At 40.4% G+C, this 27,166-nt stretch overlaps 1 protein-coding gene across 1 annotated transcript in view; it reads right to left on the bottom strand.

Moving 5' to 3' along the window:
• LOC131882306 (potassium voltage-gated channel protein Shab-like) overlaps positions 1-26,957 on the bottom strand; it is a gene marked incomplete in the record, with an annotated part of 42,765 nt that extends 15,808 nt beyond the window's left edge. The window contains 6 exon segments of the mRNA XM_059229409.1: positions 5,839-6,029; positions 7,483-7,781; positions 10,460-10,864; positions 12,606-13,270; positions 13,334-13,653; positions 26,469-26,957. Coding sequence (XP_059085392.1) covers positions 5,839-6,029; positions 7,483-7,781; positions 10,460-10,864; positions 12,606-13,270; positions 13,334-13,390 — 1,617 coding nt within the window.
• Between the last annotated feature and the right edge of the window lie 209 nt (positions 26,958-27,166).

Below are 27,166 nucleotides of genomic sequence, written 5' to 3'. Positions count from 1 at the left end.
ATAGGTGGTCTATTATGTTAGGGGAAAGTGCAAAAAATCCCCCCCCTCCCTCCCCCTGCCACACACACACACATGCAACACGCACACCTTGTCCCTTTCCAATTCACTCTTCAGACTCTAGAAGGAACCTCAATCTTGCTTGTCCTTCAAGGACTCGATTTCCAGAGCCTTTTGCACCGGTGCAATTCAAACAAGTGAAGAAGGTTCAATTTGTTTGACAACCCGATGCATAAAAGTATTGGAATTGCCTTGAAATGGGCTAGAATGACAATCCTGAAAAATACACTTTCACATCAAACCCGCTTAAAAATATTATGCATATACGAAAAAAATGATGCTATCATGGAAATGTTCGTTCCTGGGTAGATGCGTGAGATGTAACGCGAAGGAACGAACGAACGCTCGATAAAGGTACCATCGCCAAGGCCTTGGATTTACGATCAACGTTTCCCGTGACCAGAGACGGCCTTGAATCCTTGCTTCTTGTGTTTGATTTGAGAATGATTGAGTTGACACTTATGGTTTTTTGATGTCACGACACGTCAGCTTACTCTGGAACGATAACGAAGTGCTGAGTAGGCTTTTTGTTTGTCGATTTGGACGGTTTCCGAGAGGTGCTCTTTATGTGAGAGAACTACAGCTTCATCGTAGAAAGTAAAATCCAGACGTTTTTGAAGGCACGTGACTGATATTCGATCACTCCAAAGCTAAAGAAAGTCATAAATGTGTGAATTGTGACAATTCAAACCTGAAGATTGCCAACTTCATCATGTTCAAATTGAGGGAGGGAGAAAAATCCATTGCCAACCATGAGAAGCCCTTGCAATTTTTGGAGTTGATTTTCTCCTTAATCATGTTGGTTATGAATAGAGGTATTCTCTTGGACTCCTGGAAATCAATGTTGAACATAACTAGGAAGGGTGCAATTTGCTGAAAGAGCTTAAAAGCGGAACCCTTTCAAATGCAGCAGCCAAAAGCTGAATTGGGCTTTCAAATCAATGTCAAAGTGGTGGACCAAAAAATGAATATCGCGATGGGTCTTGGAGTTCCATTTTCATACTGAGGCCTGATTGGTTTGTATCTGTGAAGGCTCATTGAATATGAAGGTTTTATGGCATTTCATAAATTTCCAACATGTGCAGGTTTATATTGACACTAAATTGAATCTGAAGGGGAGCTTGAGGATAATAAAATAAAGTTATTTCCCCTTTGGCTACATTGCAGGCTTGTCACAGTTTTATTCACCTCATAAACCCTATGGTTTTTATCAATGCTTTCCAGTGGAAAATACCTTCGGACCGAAAATGGCTTGTGTTCGAATTTCCAAACTAGAACTGCCTTAGGATTGCTTTGTTTTGGATTATTTTTGTCAAAAATAGCCCTAATTAAAATACCCTCAAATGAAGAATTTTCCGGTACAATGAAGTTTTTTGGAATTAGTATTCACATCCTCGAATGCTTTTTAATGCGCTAACTTGTTATTGCCTGTTAGTAATGGAAACATTAGTCAAAATATAAAGAATCAAATAAAGAGTTTCAAAAAACGAAATATCAAATCGAATATAAAATCATTTGACCATCATAATATATTTTTTCATTATTTTGATACATTGATTTTGACGAGTCTAATTGACCAAACTTCAAAATGTACAAACCGGTTATCATTATTCAAAAGTACTGGCTTTTCCATTTCTTACGTAGAATCAGGCTTTGTTTTTCAAAAATGACTAATGCTATCAATTTATTGGTTTTTGCAGCTACAATCCAAAGCTGATGAGTCGAAACAAACTCTTAAAAACAACATACGTATGGAATAGTAAACATTTCAAACATGTCCTAATTGTCAACGTGGTTAAGCAAACACTAATGAACACACTTAATGAAACAAAAGCAATTATTGGAAAGGCTATTTGCTTTTGAAACTTGTTCTTAATTTAGACTTCAATAGCATCATCTGACATTTTTCAATACATTATTCAAAGTAATTCCTAAGCAAGTTGTTGTTGTTGTCGCGCTCTAAAAAGAGAGCACAAGCAAATTCACCGAAAACCCGTGTTTGTCGGATTAATTTTAAGGTCCATATTTTGGCCTTTGAGACGAAACACTCTCAAGCATGCATTAATTACAAACTGTGTACTTTAAAAAGCCTACTGTCACAATAATCTTGAACTGGAGCTCTTGCACAAATGGAGTTGAAATGGTTAAAGACGTCTCTCTTTCTCTTTCAAACGAGCAATTGCAGACAGAGAGACTTCAGAACAATTGAAGTCCCTCCTCGCACCCACTTGAATCGCTAAGGGAGCCATTACAACCTTGTTAAAGCAAATTTATGGCATGTCTACTTCGCTCTAGAACCAGGGCTCTTTTTCCTCCTAATAGCGTTATTTTGTTCTTCCCTGCTAACGTGAAGGTGCGAGTGTGCTGCGTGCAATGGGTCTGTCCATTGAGACCTAAAACCAAAACAAATTGCCTGGACATGGGCTGGGGGCAAATAGTCTGATAATGGAACATCTTTTGACCTTTGTAGCCATCCACAAAGGGAACACATTTCTTTCCAACCTTTCACTTGACATTTGCACCGTCCGTAGAGTTCTGTGTGTTCCATTGAAGTGAGGTTTCGACGAAGGGAAAGCATAGGATGTGGAAGGGGACTTGCCAACTAGGGAAGAAGGTTGTTTTTATTAATAAGTAAATAGTTGTGTCCTAAAATTTAAGAAAATCACATAAGTTACATCTTGTTCCAAATACTGAACTTTTTTCCAATCTGGTGCATTCAAAGTCATTTCTCCTATTAATATGTTTGCATCATAATGGCCACTGACCAACTCCAATAGAGGGATCATATTTAGTGGGATATCGATATTATACATTTTGGGAATATACATCTAACTTGGTCTAAACAACGAAGTTGCTTTATTCCAGCATATTATCATTCCATTGCGATCTGTGATCACAAATTCCATCATTCCAATTATTCCACATCAAGTCAATGGAGATGGTTTAGCCTTAAGGGTTGTACTATTTGTGTTCTTTTTTGTCAAGGCTTTGGGCACTGCTCACTTCAAAGGACAAAGGTGGATGTCGCATTATTCAGATCCGCATGAAAATGCTGCAATTGACGTACAATAAAGGCATCTTCAAAGCCAATTTCAGACCCAATTCAAAAAATAACCTGTTTGAATAGCTTTGAAGAACATTCAGCTGAAGAAAAACCAACAAAACGTTCCGTTCCGTCGAGCTAACAGCGAGTTCTTTGTGTGGTGAAAATCCTACTTTTACATATAGCGGGCTTGAGTTAACCAACAGGAAGTACAAAATGCAGAAAATATGTTGAATTTCCGCTTGTGGGTACGATGATTTAGAGACGAAAAAAGCAAAAAGCTAACAAAAATGATCTATTGCCATCCTTGAAACACAAACCAAATGTAATGAAGTGTGCAAAAAATACAATTGGCAACAAGACGAAATTAATAATACACGGATTATCAATAGCCTTTCCTGGAATAGCACTTCAGTCAAGAATAGTGCTTCATTTTCGTGGCAATCACAAGCAAATGCCAACCACAGAGCAAGCAAGCATCTGCCCGACTTTGTACAATAATTTCCAAGGATCACAGCCATATGCTTCAATGTCCGTTCTCCGGTCAACCAATGCTTCACCACCATGTGTACCCATGTACGTAAATGGTAATTGTCGTCTCTCTTGCATATTGTGATACCTACAAACAAGGACCAAATGTCGTCAAACCCAACTTCTTGAACATTTTGAGGCCATTTCTGGCATTAACCAACTCGAAGTTCCGAAGTAATCGTGCCTCGTCTCATAATAGAAAGTGCATGCAATAATTTCATCTTGAGACTCTCAAGAATATTGTACTTGTTGCAACAAGCCGTTCTCTTTTGACAATTGTTCCCATGGAAATGGCCAAGATGGTCACGAAGATGAGGTCAGGAACACGCTCAGATTCATGTCATCCTTTTGTTTGCCAAATTTTCCCCAAAACCAGTATGAGGCTCAAAGAGACGTGACCATTTGCTCTTGGAAAAGAGAAAGATAAAACGAAACCCCATTGGAACAAGCTCCATTGTCGTGAGAATTTATCACAATTTGGCAAAACCCTAAAATTGCCAATCCAAGATGGTTTTTTCTTCTTAAAAGGAAGGAACCATATATGAACAATTTTCAAGAGTGGACCTAGAGTTGAAGTCATCCCATGAAATAATATGGACTTGTTTATCTGTCCATAGAGTTTTATGCACTCAAATTGTCCTTCGCAATGCTGAAGTAGGTTTTTTCTTTCGATTAAGGATTGCCTTTGCTTATCATCTCATTTTGCATCAAAGGGCAAACGATTAATCAAAAATGAATGAATTCATCGCTTCTGCTGATGAAGGTTCAATTAGTGATCGCCCAAGAACCGTCTTTGCCTCGTGCCCTTTAAAAAGCAAGAATTATCTAATTGACCGCCAGATGACTGACCTCAAGGATAATGAGCTTCATCAAAACATCTTGAGAAAACTCTTGAGATCTCCTAATATTTGCATTCAACAATTTGCATTTTGATTGTTTTTCCTGAAGACCATGTTGGAAATGATGAAATTGGTGTGAAAATTGACCCTTTGATTGGTTGGCAACAATCAGGGCAGTTGTTTCTAAGGTCGGAATAAAATAAGCCACTAGATCTTCAGTATTATTCGTATATATAACGATTATGATCCGATCCTCTAAATGTGAAATCAATAGCGGCAAGCAAAGATAACGCTTGTAAAGTTCGCAATTTTCCCTTGGGATTTTTTTTCAACCTCAAGGGACGGATGACTCGCTTTTGGCCATCCTTCGCAACTGAATGTCTTTGGGATTTAGTTTCAGATATGAATGATCTATGCACATGTTCGCACATGTTTGTACATGCACAAACCAGTCCTATTTTAAAAATTATCAATTTTAATACGCATAAAATTCAGCAATGAGTCGTTACCGTGCACAAAAACAGCATCGCTTGAAATATCGCTTTCAATTTTTTATGGCATCCAGCTGAATTCACGCACTTCTTTATTGGACTTCTTGCGAAATTATTGAATCGCAATTTTGCTTTTTCTCAAAATCAAGTAGCCAACTTGAGTATGGAATGAAGCGCCCCTCTCCAATTCCTTTTCTCTAGTTTGACGAGCCCGTCTTTAAAGTTTCTACAATTTTGCTCAACATTGCATTGCAAATGAGGGAGACTCAGCCAGGTACGTTGGTACACAATTTGTCCATCAAAGAGCCTTGTACTTATGGTCTTTATGGGCCCATGCGTTTGCATAAAGTGAAGGAAACAATTTATGGCATTGCAATGCGAACTCTGACGACTGGACAAGGCCTCATTAGGCGGGGTACGAGTGAGGCCATTTTTTAATTCGTTTTGTATTGCTACTCCCCGAGACCCCCTGATGGGGGTAATCTCGAAATGGGCTTTTCCTTATTTGCCGCCATGTTTCTTCTCGGTTGGCTCGTGGCAATCTGGTCAATCAAGATAAGTATTTTGCTAAACAAAAAAATCGCCTTTCCGACACAGAACAACAGTGCTTCTTGCAGCGCTCAAAATCCCAAGCAGCATTCCAATATATCTATAGGGAAGTCTTTGAAGTGGCTCGTCGTACTCCCATTGAAGGCACAAGGTTTATAGGTCCAGCGAGTGAATCGAAAAGAATCCCAATCTCCTGGACAGATGGATGGAACCATGGAACTCATTCATTGGGGTTTGTTCCTTTCGCGTTATTGGAAAGACATACTCGCTCCACGTTGTGTAATGAATGTCTTGTAATTCCTAGTAGATTGTGGGGAATTCGTCTTACCTGAGCATATCGAGAGGTCTCCGGGTATTCCATCAGATTCCATAGAAATGTACGAAGCCTTCCCAAGCGATGAGTTCCAAAATTCTCGTCTTCCAGTCGTTGAGCCTCTTTCCGTTTGGCCTCGTGTTCGCCTTTCTGTTCTTTGACACAAATCTCAATTTCCGGATAGAATTTTAATGCACAGCACGGTTCTGAGGGACACGTTCCACATTGGCAAAAATTGATCCCCCTGATCTCTGTTGGTCTCAAGCCTCAACTGGATCCTAATCTTGACCAAAAATCCCTCGATCTTCCCCCCTCCCCCCCCCACACACAAAAAAGCACCAAATGTGCATCAGAATCGCCAAAAGTAATGCCAACATTTCGTGGGTCATTTCAACTTCTACGGGTTCCGTAGTCGTTCTGTTGGGAACCAAGAGTACGAATGTCAGTAGGGTAACTTCGTTCCTCGCTCATTGGATCAGGTATCTCGACTATGGTTGGCATTGTCAAATAAGGTTGGAACATTGAGAGGTTTCAAGGTCGAACCGAAAGCATGGAACAAAATGGATCCAAATGAATATTGATAGAATGTCAAGCTGCAGATCCATATTGGAACAGTATACAAGTAATAAGGTTTAGGAGAGGAGGTGTCTTTTGAAATTACCGATAAATGCTTACCTTGACAGTCTGTAGTAATAATGGAAAAGCGCTAGTTGCTAAATGTCACTGCAGGACTCTTGGGTTTTTCACGACCTAATTGCACGGATCAGAGCTTGACTCTAGAACACTTTTTTGAGCTAATTCCATAATATTTTCGCCAGGTTCAGTGCCGAGTGCTGTTAATGATATCAGAATGAAAAAGGCGGGTCCGAACTTTGCTGATAAGCTCTGAGTTCTTTTCTTTCTTTTTTCGCCTCCGCGGAAAGACTTCCCGAGAAGCAAACTCCGAAAGCTAATTAACTACCCTACTTCACTTGAGATTGTGAGGAAAATGCAAATATGTGGATATGGTACCTTGCTCCTGCTGTGCGGTTACATTGAAGTGGACGGTTGGAATTTGGTACTGCAGAGGAAATGGGGTTAACCTCAGCGAGTACAACAAAACAACTTTTCCTGACCCCCGACGTTTCCGGCGAAGAACTCACGGCAATTTTTGCTAATGCAAACATATGCATCCCTTTGAAATTAGTTAATTCCCAACCCACGCTTGGCATGAGGCACGAACCTCACGATTGGGCACTTGGGGCCTAAAATTAGAACAATTAATTACGTTGCCGCCCAATTAGTTTACATATCCCAGACAATTTATTAGATTGCAACATAATACAATGGGGGGAAGGGGGAGGAGAAGGACAGACGACGATGTTTTGTGGTCTGCCCGTTTTGTTTCGACACAATAAGACAATGCAATTTCTTTTCAACTTATGGCCAAGATGCATCATTTGACCATATATTCCAGCTCCAACAATTTTATCCGTCCAAACGTTCTCAACTATTGGAAAGTCTCCAAAACATTAATTTTTCCATTTGCCTTGCTTTCCAGCCCTCTTCATCTCGGTTAGCGTGCCACGTGGCATCAATTTCAACGGTCTGTATTCCCATCTAGCAAACCGAGAAATGAGGCAACCTGAGAAAATCAATTTTTGCCAGACGGAAACTTGCCTAAAATGAGCTCGTCAATCTGCCAGTACTCGAGGTCCTTCTGCAGAACAAGGGCGCACATGTCCGTGTTTAAATGCAGCACTCCATTGCGGTAGATATCCAGGATCGAGTTGAAACTGTGCCAGTTCCGGTCGAAGAAGAACTCGGGAACGGAACCGGACTTGTACCCATCACACAAGTTCAAGATGTCCTCTTCGGTCCGGGCGCGGACCAACTTGCCTAAACGGGTGTTGGGGAAAATACTGAAATTCGAATCGAGCACCTTGTGCCGACGACCGCCCACGTCCAATACCATAGATCTGAAATGGGAACACCAACCGTTGAGATGATGATTATCATATTTTATTCTGGGAAAAAATATAATAATAAAAAAACTACGGTACTTTCAGCACAATTCGTATAGTTTTGAAAAATCCATGAAGCCTCATGGGGGAAATGTTTAATGGTTTTTCATAATGCCGGGTTGGCGCAATCATGCTGAATTGCAACTTGACCTCTTTTTGTATTCAAAATCACGAAGCTATTTTCAGCAATGTTCCTGGAGTTGGCAAGTCAAACGCTATCGATCACAGTAACGCCAAATTTAGTCTGTCTTTCAGTGGAGAAGCAATAAGAACCACAATCGGAGACGGCCTGTTGAAAATGAAAAGGCCAATCACACTTTTGATCAAACCTTGACTTTCCAAAAGATTTCAAATATTGAACATAGCTATTATCAGTTATGAGTGAAAAACCTTGGGTGTGTTGAATTTAGAATTTATGTAGAAATAAAGTGTTAAGATTAACTTTTCATTTGTGCGATAACATGTCACAGAATATTTAATTGAACCTTTATAACCCCAAACATTAAATGGGTACAAAACCGAATAAATAGTTTGAATAAGAACTTGTTAGTTTGAATGGCAAACGCAATGAATTATTCAAAGGCAAGCTCAGCTTCATTCTCTTTTACAAACGATGATTTCCCCGAAGATAAAAATTCTACCCTTGACTTGTGCTTCTTGATGGCATGGTTTTTGAGATCTATTACTTGATGTGCACTCACAAGTTTGTAAATTGATTTTCAAAAGATTAAATCACTTTGCTTTTAGTGCCAATAGTTTTGGATTGTTCGCTTTGGGTAGAGCATGGGGGCCATGAAAAAAACTAGAAGCACCCAGAAAAACTAAAAGAATCGTCGGATTGTCTGGTTCCACCACTTTTAAAACTCCCAAAGAATGTCCAAAGGTACTTCTTTCCACAAATCAAATTTAGTTTGATCGATGTTGGCCTGGTTTTAGAGTAAAGTGGTGAAAGATAGTTCGTTTAACAACATTATGACAAGAGTATGAATACTGTACATAGCACGAAGCCAAATCATCGAATCCCGCCTTAACGGCCTTTTTGAGCATAGTAGGATGTTTTAAAATGATTCAAATATTTTGGTCTAAGAATATGAACTCAAAACTCGTAATTCATTTTGAAAAGACTGAAAGATGACCAAGTCAATGGAAAAAAGTCATCTCTCTATACTTTCTACAATGAATTTCATCGTAAAGCCAATATCCATTTCTCCGATCAGATTTTTATAAAGGGCACTATAAAGTGTTTTTCCAAACATTCAGGACATATCTCGTGTCAACACCTTCATTTAGGATAACAAAAGAGATCCAAAAGTTGACATCGTCAATGTATAATATCATTTAGGTAAAATGATGAGACCATATTTAGTCTAAGGTAGAACACCCCCCTCCTTCACCCTGTACAAGGGAAGTACATTATTTTAGAAAAGGAATCCCCCCACATTGCACGACCGCCCATGTCCCAAGGGAGGAGACAAAGAATGGAGCAGCCAAGTTTCCGACATTCTGAGACGGTTCCTTTTGACACTGAGGGAATTTGCCATTTACCATTTTGGTGTCAAGATTAATTATGGTGACGTCTTTCCAATGGCACCTGGAGGGAGACAAACGGACCAGGAAAAGGATTGGATGCACGTGGTATTACCTCAGGGTTACTGCTCGTCGGTGGACTCATGAGTGCTCCATGCTCCAAAGAGAAGGAAAGCGAGATCCACTGGTCCGTTCCCAATAGTCGGGATCCTGGGATCCTCGGAAGTTGGTTCCTTCATTCTACCTCACTGGATCGAAATGTCACATTGACCCACCTCCCTGAGCTTGGTCAAAGGGTTCGTTAATCTCTAGGTATCTCGAGGCTTAAGAAAAAGAACCATTTCCGGCCCGTAAATGACCAGAACAAAAAACGAACTTTTCACATCTTTGGACGACATTTGTCGAGTGAACTTCATTCCCGTGAAAGGAATTGGTAGTTCACAAGAGAAGAGGGTCTTTTCTTCCCTTTAGAAGGGAGTTCACTAATAAATGGGTAGCTTCAACCTTTGGGTATTTCGGCTTTTGGCTTTGATTGAATATATTCCCATTCTTTAGCCTCAATAAGATGAAGATAATGCATTGACGATGTCCACTTTTGGATCATTTTTGTTGACATTTCATCCTAAATAAATGTGTTGACAAGAGAAGTGTCCTGAAGTTTTGGAAGCCCTTCATAAAATCTGATCGGAGTGATGTATGTTGACTTCGCGATGAAATTCAAATTAGCATGCTTTTATCATTCTTTGGTCAATGTATTGAGGAAAATGCGTGTCTTATGCGATAAAGAATAAGTTCCTGGTTAAATTCCCCTTTTAATGCTTTTAGTAAGCTATTCTAATATCAAATTCTTAACCTAAAGTTGATGAGCTCAGCCATATTTATGGAACCATTTAGAACTTAATGAATTCGGATTTGAGTTGGATATCACAAATACCTCTACCATTGTAGAAGAAGGTTATGTCTTTCATAATCAATCGACCAATCAGAAATGGTTCAAGTAACGCTTGTCAAAATTTCTGCTCCTTTTGACGCTTGCTTCAAGTACCTGAGCAGCATATCTAAGGAACTGGACCAACCGCATCTAGCTCTAGGAAGAGGGTTCTTACCTTGGTGTGATGTCCTTGTCTTTATCGGGATCATAGAATGGATCCACTGGGCTCACTTTTTTGCCCCGGAACTCCTTCACGGGATTCGGGGCCAATGATTTGACTGTGTCACTTTTGTCGATTTGGATTATGGGCGGAGGGAGGGAACTGGATAGGGAGGTGAGGGCGGGGATTGGAGCGTTATCCATTGGAGGACTAGGTGAGCGCTGGCGTTTGTAATTGTGATGCTGATATCGCTCCTGAGATGGGTTGTATTGACGGCCATCTGAGTGGTTGTTTGTCGAGGAGGTGGAAGACCCAGAGAGTGTCGGAGAGCCTGGGGGACTCGAGATCATAGGTGGGGATGTGATTAATGGAATGCTTTCTGATAGAATGAATGGTTTTGACGGCCGCTCCGAGCTATAGCTGGAAGGAAGTGGACAAGGAGGGAAAATGTAACCTCGTTTTAGCTCGACGATCGACTCCTTTTGTGTTTAAATCCGGGCTTCACGTGCGAACGATCAATTTGTTGGATCTTGTTGTTAGGCCTTCAAGTGCCAAAGGGGCTGAAGGTTGGTTTGCGTAAACATTATGGGATGTTCCTAAACAACTGAGACGCAATCGAGCTCTCGAGTAATAAAGGGTCAGACGACCCTAGGGACTCCTAGTTCGCTTTGACGTTATCTTGATGTTTTTATGGGAGGTCTGCTTTACACTTTTTTGACTTTGTGTTTGTCACGCACAGCAAAGACGCATTTTTGAAAAGCATCTTGGCTTCTTAGACTTTGTATGAACAAACAGGGTGGTTAAGAAGCCTGAACAAGTTTCGAGGGAAATTTCCAAATTTATGTGGGCATTTGTTTAGCTACCAAAAACCTAGAGAATAACCATGACTTTGTTTACATCACATAATTCTAAGTAAGGTAAGAAACTAACTTGAATAGCTATAGCTAAACCATATCAAAAGCTTTGTTATGATTTTAGCTTCAAAATTTCCCCCTTACATCTAAACTCAAATACCCAGACAGTTACCACCAATAATCAAAATGGAAAAAATATTTTTGTGCTTTGGTTTTCATCGTAAAATAGCTCAAATTGTATCCACAATACATTGCGTTCGCTCAATCATTAGTGATCATTTATTTATCTATCTTCCTCATTTTATGATTTTAACATTATTACAATTTCATGTTTGTACTAGTCATCTTAACTTAACCATTATGCATAGGCTTTCGTGTCCCTGTATTCATAATCATCCAATTGAAAATGTCAAAATACGAGCGACATTCAAAATCTTATCATGGGCAGTCACTTTATAAAAATATTACACAAAAATAAATTTATTTTCCCACCCTAAGTGGTTTATCCCCTCTTTCATACTGTGAATCAAGTCACAAGCGTGACGTATGAAATACAAACCGAAAGAGCATGCGCACAACATTTCCATGAACTGACAACCTTTCTTCGAAAACATCCTAGAAATAACATTGGCTCTTTTTAATTTAATAAACCAATTTTACAAGCTGAGGAAACCAGGAAATTTAGCTAAGATGAAAAGTCATTTCAGAATACTCTCAGGTCCCTGATAATGTTTTATGTTAGAGAGACAATTTTGCTACCTGGTTTTGAAGTGTACCATTTTGAAATCTATTTTTGCGTCCTTTTTCACGTCATTTTTGGGTCCATGCACCATTGTAAAAGCATTAGAAATGTTTCGGCCCAAAAAGCGGTTGAACCGTGAGGACAGTGTGAAGTAGTAAAATATAACCGCCATAAAAAGTTTAAACAGTGTATCAAAGAGTGAATTTTTAGTGACTAGTGGCTACTTCTGATTTGGGCAAGTGAACAACGAACCGTTTTGTGCTTGAAACAATCCACAGGGGGGTTGCCTCTTCAGCATATTACATCCGAGGACCATTAGGGCCATTCGTTTACCAATTCCTACTAACAATCGTCTTCAAGATTTATACACGCTTATTTGGCGGGATAAAATGCCAATTCTGTCTGATGCCAATGCATGTTAGGCCAATTTCCGGGAACAAATATCATGATGCATCAAGTTGGCCAAGAGAGCTATTACAAGAGCGATTTCCGCTCTCAGATCGAAATGCAACGGGAATTGCAATCTTCCAAACAAGCTAGGTGCTTCCCGTTTCCTCGCCCTTACCTCAAATGCATTGCAATGCGGGATTCGTCAAAGTAACCGCTATTCTCGTCTTCCTCGTCTTGATCCTCGTGATCCTTATCATGTTCATCATCGTCGCCATTATTAGAGACGCCAAGATTGGGTCCAGCCATTATCTTCATGGAGTCCCCGGTGGCCTTTATGGTTAAGGCGGGAGTGACAATCACGCAATTCTTGGCACTGACCTTCGTTCTTCCAATTTGATTCTTATCGTGTGATCGACCCAGGAGAGGCGAATTGGAAGTGGACGGACCACTAAATGAATGTCCGTCCGATTCCCGAGTCAAGAGCTCGCAACCTCTTTCACACTCCTCGGAGCCATCCATTTGGTCACCCTGCGAAAGTTCGTGCAGCTTCTCAGGATCACTGTAGTAGAATCGGGGCTTGGCCTGTGTGTGAGTCAGGGTTGCCGACAGAGCTTTTGGCTCGTTTATGAACTTCGGGCTGTTGGCCTCCATATCCGTTGGGAAGTGTCCACTTTTACCGAGCATGTCATTGGATTTGGGTGGCAATATGGAAGATCCTTGAGAATCTTTTTGGTTCAACGTAGACATGTTGCCACCGATTACATTCTTGGTATTGCTCTTGTGAATAATCTCGGTGAGTTTACATCCAAAATGACTGATGTCCTTCATAGATAATGTAGGCTAGAGGACAGAAAGAGGGAATGATGGATTTCTTCGAAGGCGCGAATCAGCTTGTTACATTACCTTAATGATTTGTCGGTGCAATGCATTGGCGAAGTCATGGCATTTATTGACGGGCATCCTAGTGTATCATCGTCAATCCATATTCCCGTTGGTGTCCAATCAAAGTAGCCCGTCTCTTCTAATAAAGCCCTTTCTTAAGACTGGTAATCCGACATCTCATTTGAATACAACCATTGCCTTGGAACTGGTCCAAAATACAATTGCGACAACTTGAGGTCCTTTATCATGATCTCTCTTAATGTGATCCTGAATTTGGACCTCAAATCTGCTCCTCAAGAAATGGCCCAATCACAATTCTTTGCATCCAAATAGAGTTTAACCTAGAAGAAATCATAATTATCATGGTCGACGGTGTTCTATATTTCATATCGTCTTCCCCAAACACGCCAGAATGGTGCCTTCTCTACATTCATAACTGGGCTAAACGTTTCTAGATCATGCATCGATTTCCCTCGGCATATGTTTCTTTCTACCCAAGGTAAATAAGGAGTTTCCTCAAGTGATTCGCTCAGGTTTCTCCTCCAAGGCTTCTTTCTCGCCTCCTCCATAACTCTTTGTAAACCGAAGGCTATGTATCCTGTATCCAGTATCCAGTATCGCCTTCCCTCTTTCGAAGTGACTGATGAATAATTAAACCGATTTATTCCCTCGTTGAGTCGCCGGACTGATCTGCACACACACACACACACAGAGCAAGAATTTGCTCTGCAGAGAGCTGCTACCCTCTGCACTCGAGACTCTGAAAGAGGATTTCCCTCTCGGCTTCACATTTTTGTGGGGATGCATTTCAGTTGGGAAGTCTTGTCAGTCCAATTTCCGACCCTTTTGTGAGTTAATGACCCATGTACTTCTGTCCGAGTCTTTCGGGGCAGATTAGCTCATACTGGCGAATTTCAGCCTCCGTCACTTGCAAATTATGTTTAAGAAACTAAAAAACCTCCAAGTCTGTTTGACTTAGAGGGGTCCTTTGTACATGAATATATATATGTAACACGGTAATAGTCTGACGGGTCTTTAGGGAGGGCGTGAAGAAAGTTCTCTTTGAGTCTTAATTTATTCAGAAGGAAGGAACTTTGGCTGTTGCAGTATTAGTATTAGACCAACTGAGGCCAGCCTCGAAGTTGGAGTGCTTTGGTCCCTGCCCCTTGTCATGTTAATTGTAATGCCTTTTTGTCTGGGCTTGGGTTGTTCTTTTGATCTTAAGAAATTGAAGCCAAACTCTTTTCTTCCCTTGTATACACAGCCAAACTCAATTACACCACTTTTGATGAAAGGACATGAGAAAGAGTACATTCATTTGTCAAGTTGATTCACCCAAGGACAGCCTTGCAAAGCCTTTGACGAAGTCCCACTTTTCAATTGAAATAGAAATGAGGTTGGTCGGGTGTTGATGACACAAGGCCTTTTTTTCTGAATCAACAATCAAAGCACACGTAAACTTAGTTGAGCAAACAAGCAAGCATTATTTCATTAAAGCGCCCTTGGAACCGCTGACTGTCGCTCCATATTAAAAAAGTGGCAACATGTCGCCCATTTTTTTGGTTCGTGCCCGTTTAGCTCGATTTATGGCATTTAATAGACTCTCCAAACCCACGAGATTCTTCCCAACCAATGACATCATGTTATGTTGGCTAGATCATTGGGTTTTTGGATCTCTCTGGATGTTTTTGGGTAGACAGCATTTACATGGGAGGACGAGCCTCAGGTTTGCGTCAATACTAATGGAGTTATCTAACGTACATGCCCAGGCTTTGGAAGGGAAGAGAGCCTCCCCTCGCTCCTTGGAAGGGGATTGCGTGGTTCAAAGCTCCTGGGCGATCAGGACCCTTTACTCTCTCTTTTCCCTGGTAATGCTTCCAGCCTCTTAGGAATCAACTCAGCAATTTTGCAGATGGCTCAAAAGCATGAGGAGCATTTCACAGATATTTTCCCAAGATATGGCTTGATATTTCAGACGTTGCTGCCTATGGAACTATATGAAAAGGCGAATCTCATGGTCCTTCATATCTTCGTTTGGTTCATATGCTTTGCCAAAGATTTGAAAATCACGCTGAAGTTGACTTCCTGCTGTCTTCTTCTAGTCCACAGACCATATAATGACTAGACCTCGCATAGCGCAAGGAAAAATGCGAACGCTTGCCTTCATCAACTGGTACATAAATTTTGGTGTACAGTGACTCATGCTTTTTCATCCGCCAGCGTGGCCAGATTCAGAGTGAGCTTGTCACTGATAGCGTTTGTTGAAGGCCCAGCGATTGTAGGTCGTTACTACTGATCAGGCAGTCACCCTCCTCTTTTTTGGTGTACAGAGTTGTTGACTTAAAATCCACTTTCCTCTGCACTGAGGTCGGGCCAATGCGACATCTAGTCGTTATATGATCTGTGTTCTAGTCATGTGCATGTGAATATGCACCGAAATCAGCTGAATAACCACGTGGACCTTGACGAGTTGAACGGGTAAGGAAGTTTTGGCAAAGAAAAGAACATATATATACTAAAAGAACACTTACATCCTGATAGCTTTAGGCAAAACCAATATGAGAACGTGGGCGCAAAGTCCCGTTGTTCAAGTTTCCCAATTTGTGAACTTCCGACAAAAAGGTGAAAGATAACGTATCTTAGCTAAAACAGACACGAGCGGTGGAAAACAGCCTTCAGCGGGAGCCAGACTTTTTGCGCTCGCTCCTCCTCGTTTGCCTTTGATCTTTATTCGCTAAAACGCTGTAGAAAGATTGGCGAGTTGACTCCGGCTCGAGTAATGATATCAGTTCATTCAAAAGGGACCACCAATATGTTCCAAGACTACAGGGTGGCCAGAAATAAGGACAACAAATGAACTTGCTATTTGCGAACAAAGTCTAACACTCGTGACAACATCATTAAAATAAAGTGGTAGTACAACTCAATGTGGCCTTCATTTGCGACCCCCTCAACCTCCAAGAGGACAGGAGGACACGTTTCACTAACTTATTTGTCTTGACTGTTTTAAATTTCCTGGAGCAGTGGCGACTTATAGTGAGCTTGAGAAATTCATCCCTGTCTCCATGATACTTGAAATCGAATATAATTCGCTTGTAGAGAACCTAGACTGATAGTCAAGCTTCAAATATTTATGCTTGAAAGATTGGTTTAAATGACTCGTTTATATTGCCGTTATTTCCGGCAACCCTGTGGTTCCAAAATATTGGATCAATTCCCTTCAAGAGGCGAATCACTGGAGCGTGAAGTCGCCGTAGATTTATACAGCTTCACTGCAAGATGGAAGGTCGGTGAACAATGTTTTTGAATAATCACGATCAAACATAAAATGAATTTCTTCAGCGGTAACCAAGTTCTATAAGGAAGGAAAACTCCAATTTGGATGTTCATATTTTCTTGTCTTATCTCCCATACGTGTTCATTCGTTATGGAAAAGGCGAGGCAAATCCCGAAATAAACGTAGGAGACGTTTCATTCACATTTGTGTGGAGTATGATGTGTCCACGAAAATACGAGAACTAAATAATGAAATTGATAGCTAGTTGTAAGAAGACAACATGACATATTTCTGGATCATCTTCTTCTGGAATAATCATCGTTTTGAGGTCTGGCCAATTTGGTCTTTAAAGAACTCATGTTTTTGGCTGAAATTGAAAGTGAGTAGAAATCTCAACTTGAGAGAAGAAATGCTCAATTATCATTTCATAAAGATCATGTCGCCACATCTGTACTCTATCGATACTCAAGGCTCTTACATGTATCACTCAACCCAAGCTCGTTTTCTAGTGTATCTTTACCGAGTGGAGCAAACCATAAGCCAAGGTCATTGGGGACAACTTGGAACACTTTGTATGGTCGTTTGCGACAACTGAGCGATGTCCACATGTCGTAAAGTTTGACTTTGCCCAATTTTTTGGTTACTCTTAACAACGACCAAGGGATCAAAAGCCAGTAAAGCCAACTTTTTGTGACTTTGTGTGCAGCTATCGCCCTATGCATTTTTGGCACCACAATGTTTTGGCACCCGAAACTCTTGGGCTTCGATTAGTGCTCTAAAAGGATGATTATTCAAGTACTTGTTACGTACCAGATCCATCCATCAATCCATCCATCGATATCAGGTATTTATCATTCTGTGTCATCTACAGTTCTAGTTGAAGAGCAAAATCGGTTAAAACGTACGCATGTCGATCTTTCCCACGCTTGACATTGAGCAAATTGGTTAATGACTATTAAAGCATTGCTCATGTATAGAAAGTCTAATTTGACTAATCGACGGAACGGCAATTGTTAAAATGATGGTGCTTCGAGATTAAACGAGGGAAAATTGGTTTTAAATCCGATTCCTCGGATCGTCAGACACGAATATTGTAAAACATGAGAAACTCACATCAGGGTTAAGAATTTATTCAGGAACCTGGGAATAATTCCTCTATACATTAAAGACTAGAATCGATCGATTGGACCTACATGTTTTTTTTTAAACACAAAAAAAGTGATCTGCTTAGTGTAACGAAACAAAACGAAAAATATAACCATTTTGTCAAATAATTTTAGGGCACGTATACAACTAGGGTAAATAGAAGCAAAAGAATAGTGTAGAAAGCCTCTCCAAAAATGAAATTGCTCATGCTCTCTCATTGTAAATGTTTAATGTAGTCATGTATTTAAATGTGTACTAGTCAGCAATAAAGTCAGTTGTCAAGTCCATCCAGCTCCTTGTGGGTCAGCTCCACGCACAAGTTTTTTTTGACGAGTTTTCTCCAAAATTTCTCCAAAATCAAGTAAAAGACTCGAGTGTACTCCGGACTCGCCCCAGCACTAGTAGGGACCCTTAAGACATCTAGTGCGTGACTCTAGGTTACATTAGATGAGATTAGGATCCCTTCCCAAAGAGCCAAAATATCAGCTGACCAAAAAACGGGAAATGTTTAACGGCTATATACTTAACCAGGTAACGATGATAAAAACTTCAAGGAGGTGAAAAGGAAAAGTCGAAATCAGGGCAAGCTATTGCTTATGAACGATTTCAAGTGCACATAATTAGTTACGATGGACAAGTTAGACTTTTTAGAGACAATATGCCGCCATTCAATGGACCGTTTTGTTCCAATGTTCCATTTGGGTTCGTCTATGCAAATGGAAATGCAATTCCTGCAGCGTAAGCAATCAATAATGAGGCCTGGCTCTCTGAAAACTTTTGCGCATTGGCCTTGACGAACTGTTTATTCATATTCGGATTGATTGGCATTCCGGGGCCATTCAAAGTTCCAGGTGTTCCATATGGACAATAAAAAAGCTAACACGTTTCCAGTGAATTTTCCTAGCAAGCTTCTTCAGTATTGAATGGAGGTTATCAATATACAAAATGGTCCCTCTGAAGTTGCACCACATTTTTTTAGGATAGCTAACTGCTAAAAAGAGTGCATTCATGAGACTTCTACTTGAGATATTCGCAAGCTTAATGGATCTTACGAATCGGTGCAGGCGGTTAATTAAAACATGAAAGAATTGATACCAAAGTGTAGAACATAATCGTTTTCAATAGCCATCAGTTGTCCCTTTTTTTGAGGCTGCAGATCCAGTGAATGCACAACCGGATCCAAGTACAATGGAAACGACACAATCCAATGATATTCTTTGACACGTTTGTGAAGAGTGGCGACTTTTGAGCCCAACCTTGTCAGTTCAAATGCTGTGCAACATTACCAAAACGGGTGGTGTCCATGATATTGGATATTGCAAGCAGCATTGCTGAGCCATCAAAAGTGGATACAGGAGAACTTGGAAGACCGTCAAAGATTCAGCCATCCCCCTCCAAATTCTGGCCCCACGCACGTTCACACTCACAATACAATCGATCACAAAAGTGTTCATACACTTCCAATTTGCGCGTTTTCAAATTGTCGTTATCCACTGATATGCTATTCATGGCAAAGTGATACCATATGGGTATGAATGGAATTATTTAAATGTATCTTTTTATTTGCTTGATTATTTGGATGAGGGAAAATTATTGGTTTCATATTTTCCCCGTCTTAAGCCAATATTAAATGTCCTCCCTTTGGGTTATAAAAGGTTTATTTTCCCCTCTTTGAACTTTCAAGCTTTCAAATCAGTTTCTCAAAATACGGTAAAGTGAGCAAAAATACCATCGTCTTGCACTTCAAAGATTTGATAGTTGAATGCTTCCCAATAAACATTAATGGTCATGGATACTTTTCCATTTTAGTCATTTTTTAACGTTTTTGTTGGTGTTCCGAACCCCTATCAACCATTCATCCATGACGTTTTGCCTGTTAAAATATCATCCCTGAGCCATTTCTTTATTCCTGAAATGACGTTCAACTGATGCGAATTTACTCAAACCTTTCTTTTGAAAAGTCAAATTTTCCCTTTTTTATCATTACAAGCGCGACCAACTTTAGAGGTCGGTCTAGCTATCAAAGGTCGCTTAGACTACGCAGTCCCTGGACCCTTTATCTGCTTGGCATCCTGGGTCGCCTTCTTCTGTTTGCATGTCCAATGACTTGCTCCCAAACAGTGCCTTCATGAATTTTAGATGCTATTGACCATGCCAGGTTCTCTTAGTCCCTGGTTCAGCGCACTTCATCTCTCTATCACCGAGATCAAACGCGTCTTCAGTCAAGGGGAACAACATCTTTCAACCAAAAGTCCGCATTTGCGCCAGTGTAATCGTCTGATTAGGTTGAGATAGCTTTAATGGAATCAATTGCCATGGTTTTGAATGGATCCATAGATGGCACTTCATGAGAGTAGGGCTGGATGTAGGAATGTAAATGGTTGGTAGTTTTGAATTATTCAATCGAGGTTAACCTGTCGAACTCTTCCGTCTCGAATGCTTTTCCAACATCCATGTTTTCGGATCAGATCTTTTGAAGTGCCAGTTCAAAGAGCAATTTTTCTCTCATTTTGATGTTGTTTTGGCGTGAACTCTCCATTAAACAAATTGAAATACATATGACGTTTGGAAGGGGAAACTTGGTGTTCCTCGGGAGTACAAAAGTCGGAGAATTGCAAACATTTTGCCAGATCTTTTCAACCCATTCGTCATGGGACATCTTGGGACAAGATCTAGTCGTATATAACCAATTGCAATCTGCGAACAAATCAAGTTTCCATTTACGAAAGGCCGTTCGTTGTACAACTAACTCGTTCGCCTAAAATTGGATTACGGGAGAAGCCTCGCGAAAACTTCAATTGGACAATAAAGACGCTCGCAACTGAGTTTGCCAACCATCTTCTCACCAAATAAACGGAATTAAGTTCTGGCTTGAAAACCTCAGACACATGGATCCCATTATTTGTTTGTTGGAAAATGTCATGTTCCAAGATTCCAAGCTAGTTCCGACGTTGAACCACCGTGGAACACAAAACGTCCTAAAGCGTCCAGATGGTCGGTCCTTTTGGAACACTTTGCACGTATTTATGATTTTGGATCACGATCCTTGGATCCAAATGGTGTCTCTCAATTGTTCCCTGAAGAGCATTCTTTGCATTTCCTTTGAGAGTTAGCCAACAGTCATGAACACGAATGCTTCAATCAGTGTTGTGTCCTCATTCAAGAATGCTGCTTCGACTTCTTTCTACAGGCAAGAAACATTTTAAAACTATCCTCAGACATGCGACTAAAACTTTGCTTTCAAGACAGATGCCTTTCCAGAGAGAGAGAGAGAGAGAGAGTTTCAAGCCTTTCCTCAATATTTGTTGAGACTTGTCATATCTTTTCTGTCAGGTTTCAGACAAAATATGCACAGTTTTTTGGGGATCTTTTCCGGCTTTTCTTATAAAACAAGCCGATCGTCCATTGTCATGGCCCATTGCATTGCAAATATGGCAACCTTGGATGTATTCTCACCTTTATCTCAAACCTTCAAAAAGATGTTTGTGTCCTTTTTTGCCTTTGAAGACATGAGCTTATTGGGCCGCTTCACTCGTATGATTTGGCAGCTCCTGTCTTCAATGTAAAAGTTCATATTAAGTGTCGTCAAAGTTTCATGTTTTCAGAAGAACCGGGGGTTACAAATCTCAAGAGATCCTTTGGTGAGATCTGAGGCTTTGCCAAAACACACACACTGTCCTTTGTCCTTGATTTATTCATACCATGATGAATAGGTAAACTTCCAAGAGAATCCCTCATGAGATGGCTTAGTACTAAGCAGACCTCTCGTGGTCGGAGTGGGTGAAAGCCTGCCATTTCTATGCAACGACACGCTATTTGTATGCTTGATTGATTACTCAATGGTGGAGTAGCAGCAGTAGTGTTCCAAAACTAATGCATTCACCACTTCACCTCGTGCTTGAGATCGAGAAACGCCTAACTCTGAAATTTTCAAAGAACAAGTCTCACTTTGAAGTTGTACCGATTACGTACAACAGGGTGAACTTTTGCCGTGGCCAAATACAAAAAGGTTGATGCCATTGATGCCACCCACGCCTCCTTTTTGACCCAAACGGAAGACGATGATGAACGTTATTTTTCTAAATACACGTCTTGTGACCGGTCAGGAAAGCAAAAAAAAAAACTGTTAGCCGTGAACAGAAAATAGTTTAAAAAAAAACTGACAAATCTGCCAAACTTGACTTAACTTGACTTGTCTGCCTACTCTAATTTGCTAGTCGATCAAATAATATATGAAAATAAAAAGTTTGTAAAATGATTAAATTTTTCATCTTGAACAATTGGGATTCCAGTCCCAGTAATTGTGGGGAAGTCTGAAAAAAAAAACCACTTTTCTTGTGTGCGAAATATATGAATTACGTTTTGCTAAAGGTAAAACCACTTAAAGCAGTTGTAAAGCACTTTATAAAAAAGGCGAAATTTGCCTTCTGAAAGAGATTCTGGTCAACCTGGTCAAAGATTTACTTCACGGACGAACATGGAACTCTATAGAGCTCTGCATGAAAACACGCCATTAAATTGGTATTATGAAGGTCTTTGTCCAACAACCCCAATAAGCCCGAAAAATCCCGGGCACTTTTGCCTTTTTCTTAATGCAATCAATCTGAAGGATCCTAAGGTCATGACTTGGGTCCTTGTTCAGTGAGTGAACTTGATGGATGTTTTGTGTAATTGTTGACCTTGCGGTGGCCATGGTTAGCCAGTTGGAAAGGTATGATATTGACTGGAATAATTAAAACGTCCATACGCACAGACAAAAAAGCTTCACTGAAACTAATGGCCATTTTGTAAAGTATCAAATATACTTGTCGATCAATGTCTTGTCCAAAAGGGAAGCTACCGTGATCAGACATGCTATCAATCAGAATCTCGTACTTTGGAAGTCACTTTTAATGGATAGGTAATTCATTCATGTCATTAACACGTTATCGTGGGTTGAAAAGAAGGTCACTCAAAAAGAAAAAAGTGTTCCATTGAAGGCATTACGATGACTTTTGTTTGTTTGAAGGACAACATTTGGGGAGATAGCGAAATAAGAGGAAATTGCTGGCTGGCTTTTTGCCGAGATTGTGCATTCTTATCCTTTCAAATTAGCACCATTATCCTGTACCAGACGCTCTCTACTTTTCAACTTTTGAGTGCTTACTCTTTCTTTGTGCAAACTTTCAAGAAGTAGGAGGCCTTTGAATAAGAATGGCAAGTTTGTTCAACCAGACACTAAAGATTGTTCTGGGAGAGATTGAAAACAGAAATGAACCATGTTGCAACTCATTGGCAAAAACTAATCCGATTACAGGCTTACTAATGGGCGCTAATTACCCTAACCGTGTTTTTCTTTAATTCTAAACCTTTTTGTTAGCTTTAGAGCTCTATGAAGAGATATGACATATCAGTTGTATAAATCTAGGTACAGATTTGCCACTCTGGTTATTAACATCTTCCGTCGCTCTTAGTTGGGTCTATAAAAGGATACCTTTAACAGGAGGATTGGACATAGCAACTGGCGAAGGTAGACCACTTTGTGAAAACAATATTTCAGCTCCCAAAAAGTCACAAGGGATACTACCATATTTTATGGAAAAGCGATTTATAAGAAAAAAATCGTGGATTTTTGACAAAATGTTATTTTACTTTAAATGAAAATATCGAAAGTTTCTGGTTTATGCAGTTAAAAGTCTAGAGTTTTAAGAGTAGTTAATTATGAATGCAATAAAAGATGTGCAGTTTGGTGTCAAATGCCAGTACCTTATTGCCTGTTTCCAGTTCTGACTCGTTCAAAGAGCTGTGACAAAAAAAAGAAAAATCGGCCTAGCTCCGCTGATGTCCACTCCTCTAGTTAAAACTCTCTCTGCTTTATATTAGGGACCCTGAATACAACGTTGCACGCGTTTGAGCACATACACTTTACATAATTGTGGAATAACGGGCCAAAGGTTCAGAAAAAGCACAGCAGCTAACCAGTTCGGATTTGAGATGGTTTATAAATCATGATAGGTATGATGGACCACTGTTTTCCCTAGAGATCTGGTCACTCCGTCTTCTTGCTTTACCATATGGTTGTTCAACGTTTCTACTTGATTTCATTTTTAGGTGATTACGGCTCGTGTCTGTTTCAGTGTCTCTTTTGAACATCCGCAACACGAAAGAAGCTTCAAAACTATACGGATTTAAAGCTAAGAAAAGCTTTACAAAAGGGGCTTCATCCAAGGTTTCTCACCCCTTTCGTTATGAAAAAAATCATCCTGTTTTTTCTCGTCACACTCCACTGATTTATCGAAGATGATCAATTGATGTATAAGACGACAAGATTCTACCCCATAGTCTTGACCTCTGAAGGAACGCCAGGCGTCGACCTCAAATCTGGAGGACTCTTCTCTCAAGTGTGCTTGGATCTCCGAAGCCAAAGCAATGCCAGACTTGGCGGGGCTTCAAGGACATCCAAATTTGCGACATCGAAATGAGGAATCTCATTCGGAAATAGATCGTCTGTCGTGAATTCGGGACGGGGTGCCAAAGCCCAGAACCTCCCTGACATCTTACTTGGAAAAGATTCATTTTTTCTAACGTCATTAAAATCGGGCCAAGGTCGATTCTTCACCTTCTCGTACATATTTCAGATAGTGTTCCTTTTGTGCGCGGAAGGGCCTAACGAGCCATTTCCCTCTCCAAGTCTGCCAAAGGTTGATGGATTTTCAAAACCTTTGCCTTGAAAGATCCCAGGATAAACTCCATTATCTCGTGGGAACAGGCGCAGATTTTTGTTTCGCTCCGAAAGTGGGCTTCGCGTTGGCTCATTAAATTTGCCAAATCATGATCTCATATGCATTTATATATCCCACTTGAGGTGAAGAAAGTTGTTAACTTTTAATTCTGGAAATATGAGGAAACGGTATTCCTTGTACTGGATATGGAGCCAAATTCGAGGCCTTACAATATGTCAGGGCCCCTCGCCATGGAACTAAACGAGACAAAGACCCCAAATTCCGGCCAAGAAAAAGTCTTTCATGACTGAAGATAAAAGAAGAATGAGATCGCCAGTGACGGAACAAGGCGCACCATAAATCGGAAGCGGAGATAATATTGGAATATGATGAATTAAGTGTTAAAATTGGGCCTAGTATATTTGTTTTAGGCTTCAAACAATAAAATTAATTATAGTGATGATATATCTTACTTCTTTTTGGGGCATTAAAATTTTTACATTTATACAGGATAGAATCCGAATAGATCCGTTGAATTTGATGTGTTCCAAATTCTGTCGCCTAATTCATTGTTGTCTTGAAAAACCTTTTTCGTAATGCTTTTGAAATAAACCACTTAATCTCCTTCACTTTTAGTGTTGCATATTGTCAAATTCAACCATGAAGAAGGGTTACATTGTTGTAACATATGAGATTATAAATAGATATACCATACTCTATTTTTCTTTAAAAAAATAATCAATCAGTGAGCATCGTTACAATCTCAATGTCAACAGATTTCATTTTCGTTAGAACTCAACCTATAACCGAACATATTGACCACCCTTATACTGTTCCAAAAGAAGTGAAGTCGAGGAAGTGCTCTAAGCGAAACCTGCATGGTAGCTTAAGGATCGTTTAAATAGCATCAATCACTTTGGTGGGTAGATGGATCTTTGGGGGGGGGGGGTACTGAGTTTTAGGAGTATATCACTCTTTATTTGGCTCCTAACCAATTGGAGCGGAAGACTGGCACGAGAAAGGAAGAAGAATGACAAAGATTGAACCCACCATCCACCCCATACATTATATATACTGTTCAAGCTCAATTCTATTTTGGATCGATATGGATCGATAGGCCTTCCCTCCGAAAAAATATAAGTGGGATAATTTTGTAATGCACTTGAAGTGTGCAGAGCAGAGAGGCTTTTTAGCAAAAATATGGGAGTACTAAGTTTAAAAGGAGAAAGGAGAGGGGAAAGTAGACCAGCCGTGAAAAAGTTGGAAGCATCTTGCAAGTTCTTGGAATATTTGGTAATATTAATTGCTCTCGAGCGCTTCTCGAGGGTGTTCTTGACATCAATGAAGGCGATGTAAGTCAGCCTCTTGTATGAGTTTTGTCGGTGGCTGATGCTTTATGTTGTGTCCTTTTTCCACAGACATTTCTTAAGTGAATGATAAACCTTCCGTCTAAAGCAGTTCTCACATGGAAGCGACATTTATTGAGATTAGTGTGTGAATATGTAGCCAAAGTCGGTTCCACTCCCTCGAGTTCAAAGGAGAGCCACTATAATATAATAATGGCTCTAGTACAGGCCATATCAACTCAAATCGAGCTTATGATGCTAAAAACTTGCATTGAGGATAGCAAAAAAGATTACAATGCCCATTTAACAACGTCTTTCTTTGAGGTCAAATTTCGATGGCCTTGAAACTTCAAACAATTTTCTTGAAACCCCTTTCTTCGAGGTAACAGATACGTAAATCGAAGCATGTTATCAAGGGGAAGGTGGACATTATTCCTCTCTTCCGATTTTCTTCGTGCTTGTAATCGGTAAGACCCCGTGAAAATGATTATGAATGAGGGAATCTTTTCCCTTTTTGAGGACTCATCACTCTTCTGGCTACAAATATATGGGTATTAGGCACGTGGAGCGATCGTTTAATAACCACAGGAGAACACTTTTCACCCAGGCAGATATTCCCGAAGGCCTCTCAAAGACTTCAGCTGTTTCCCGATTCACGACACAAAGAACACGAAGAAAATAATTACCTCTAGAATCTGTTATCACGATGAAGCACTAGGTCGTCCGGAGGATCTGAAAAAAAATCCTGCACTAATCAATCTTCCACTGAGTTTTTTTTTCTTGCTCTGGAATGTGTTGTTTTTCTTCTTGTTCCCCCTGGGTTATCTCATGATGGAAGACGACAAGACCACCTGGGGCTTAGGTAAGGCCATCATCATCTTCATTCTGATTCGGACAAGAACGATGATAATCCAGGATCTCTTGAAGACTGCCATGTTGAGAGGGAAGAGCTCTGATTTGGTCAGGTGAATCAGGCCTGATCATGAAGGCTAGGCCGCCCACCCCGTCTCTCTATGGCGTCAGGACTGCTGGGCCTTCGATCTTGGTATGAGACAAGGCCAGGTCAGGAGGGAGCGTATGATCATCACCACGACCGTAAGTGGGCCTTCAAAAGACCCATGAACTTGAGACGTTCCTCCGACGAAAGTGAAAAAAGGCGGGAGAGCGGCGAGGGAATGAGGGAGAGATCCCACGGATAGTGAAGGCCGAATTAGAAGTAACCTTTAAAGGACATGAAAGGCGACGGAGGTATCTGGGTTTTAATGGAATGAACCAGTTCCACCTGGTAGGAACAGGCACACAGAGGTAAAAAGAGAGAGAAGTGCAGCGATTACCTGCCGTATACTTACGTACGTAGATGGACCGGGGACCACCGTCTCGTGGG

Source organism: Tigriopus californicus, chromosome 6, assembly GCF_007210705.1.
Source record: "Tigriopus californicus strain San Diego chromosome 6, Tcal_SD_v2.1, whole genome shotgun sequence".
In the NCBI taxonomy this organism is placed as follows: domain Eukaryota; kingdom Metazoa; phylum Arthropoda; class Copepoda; order Harpacticoida; family Harpacticidae; genus Tigriopus; species Tigriopus californicus.
The sequence above is the reverse complement of the archived record's forward strand: the minus strand, read 5'-3'. Positions and strand labels throughout refer to the sequence as shown.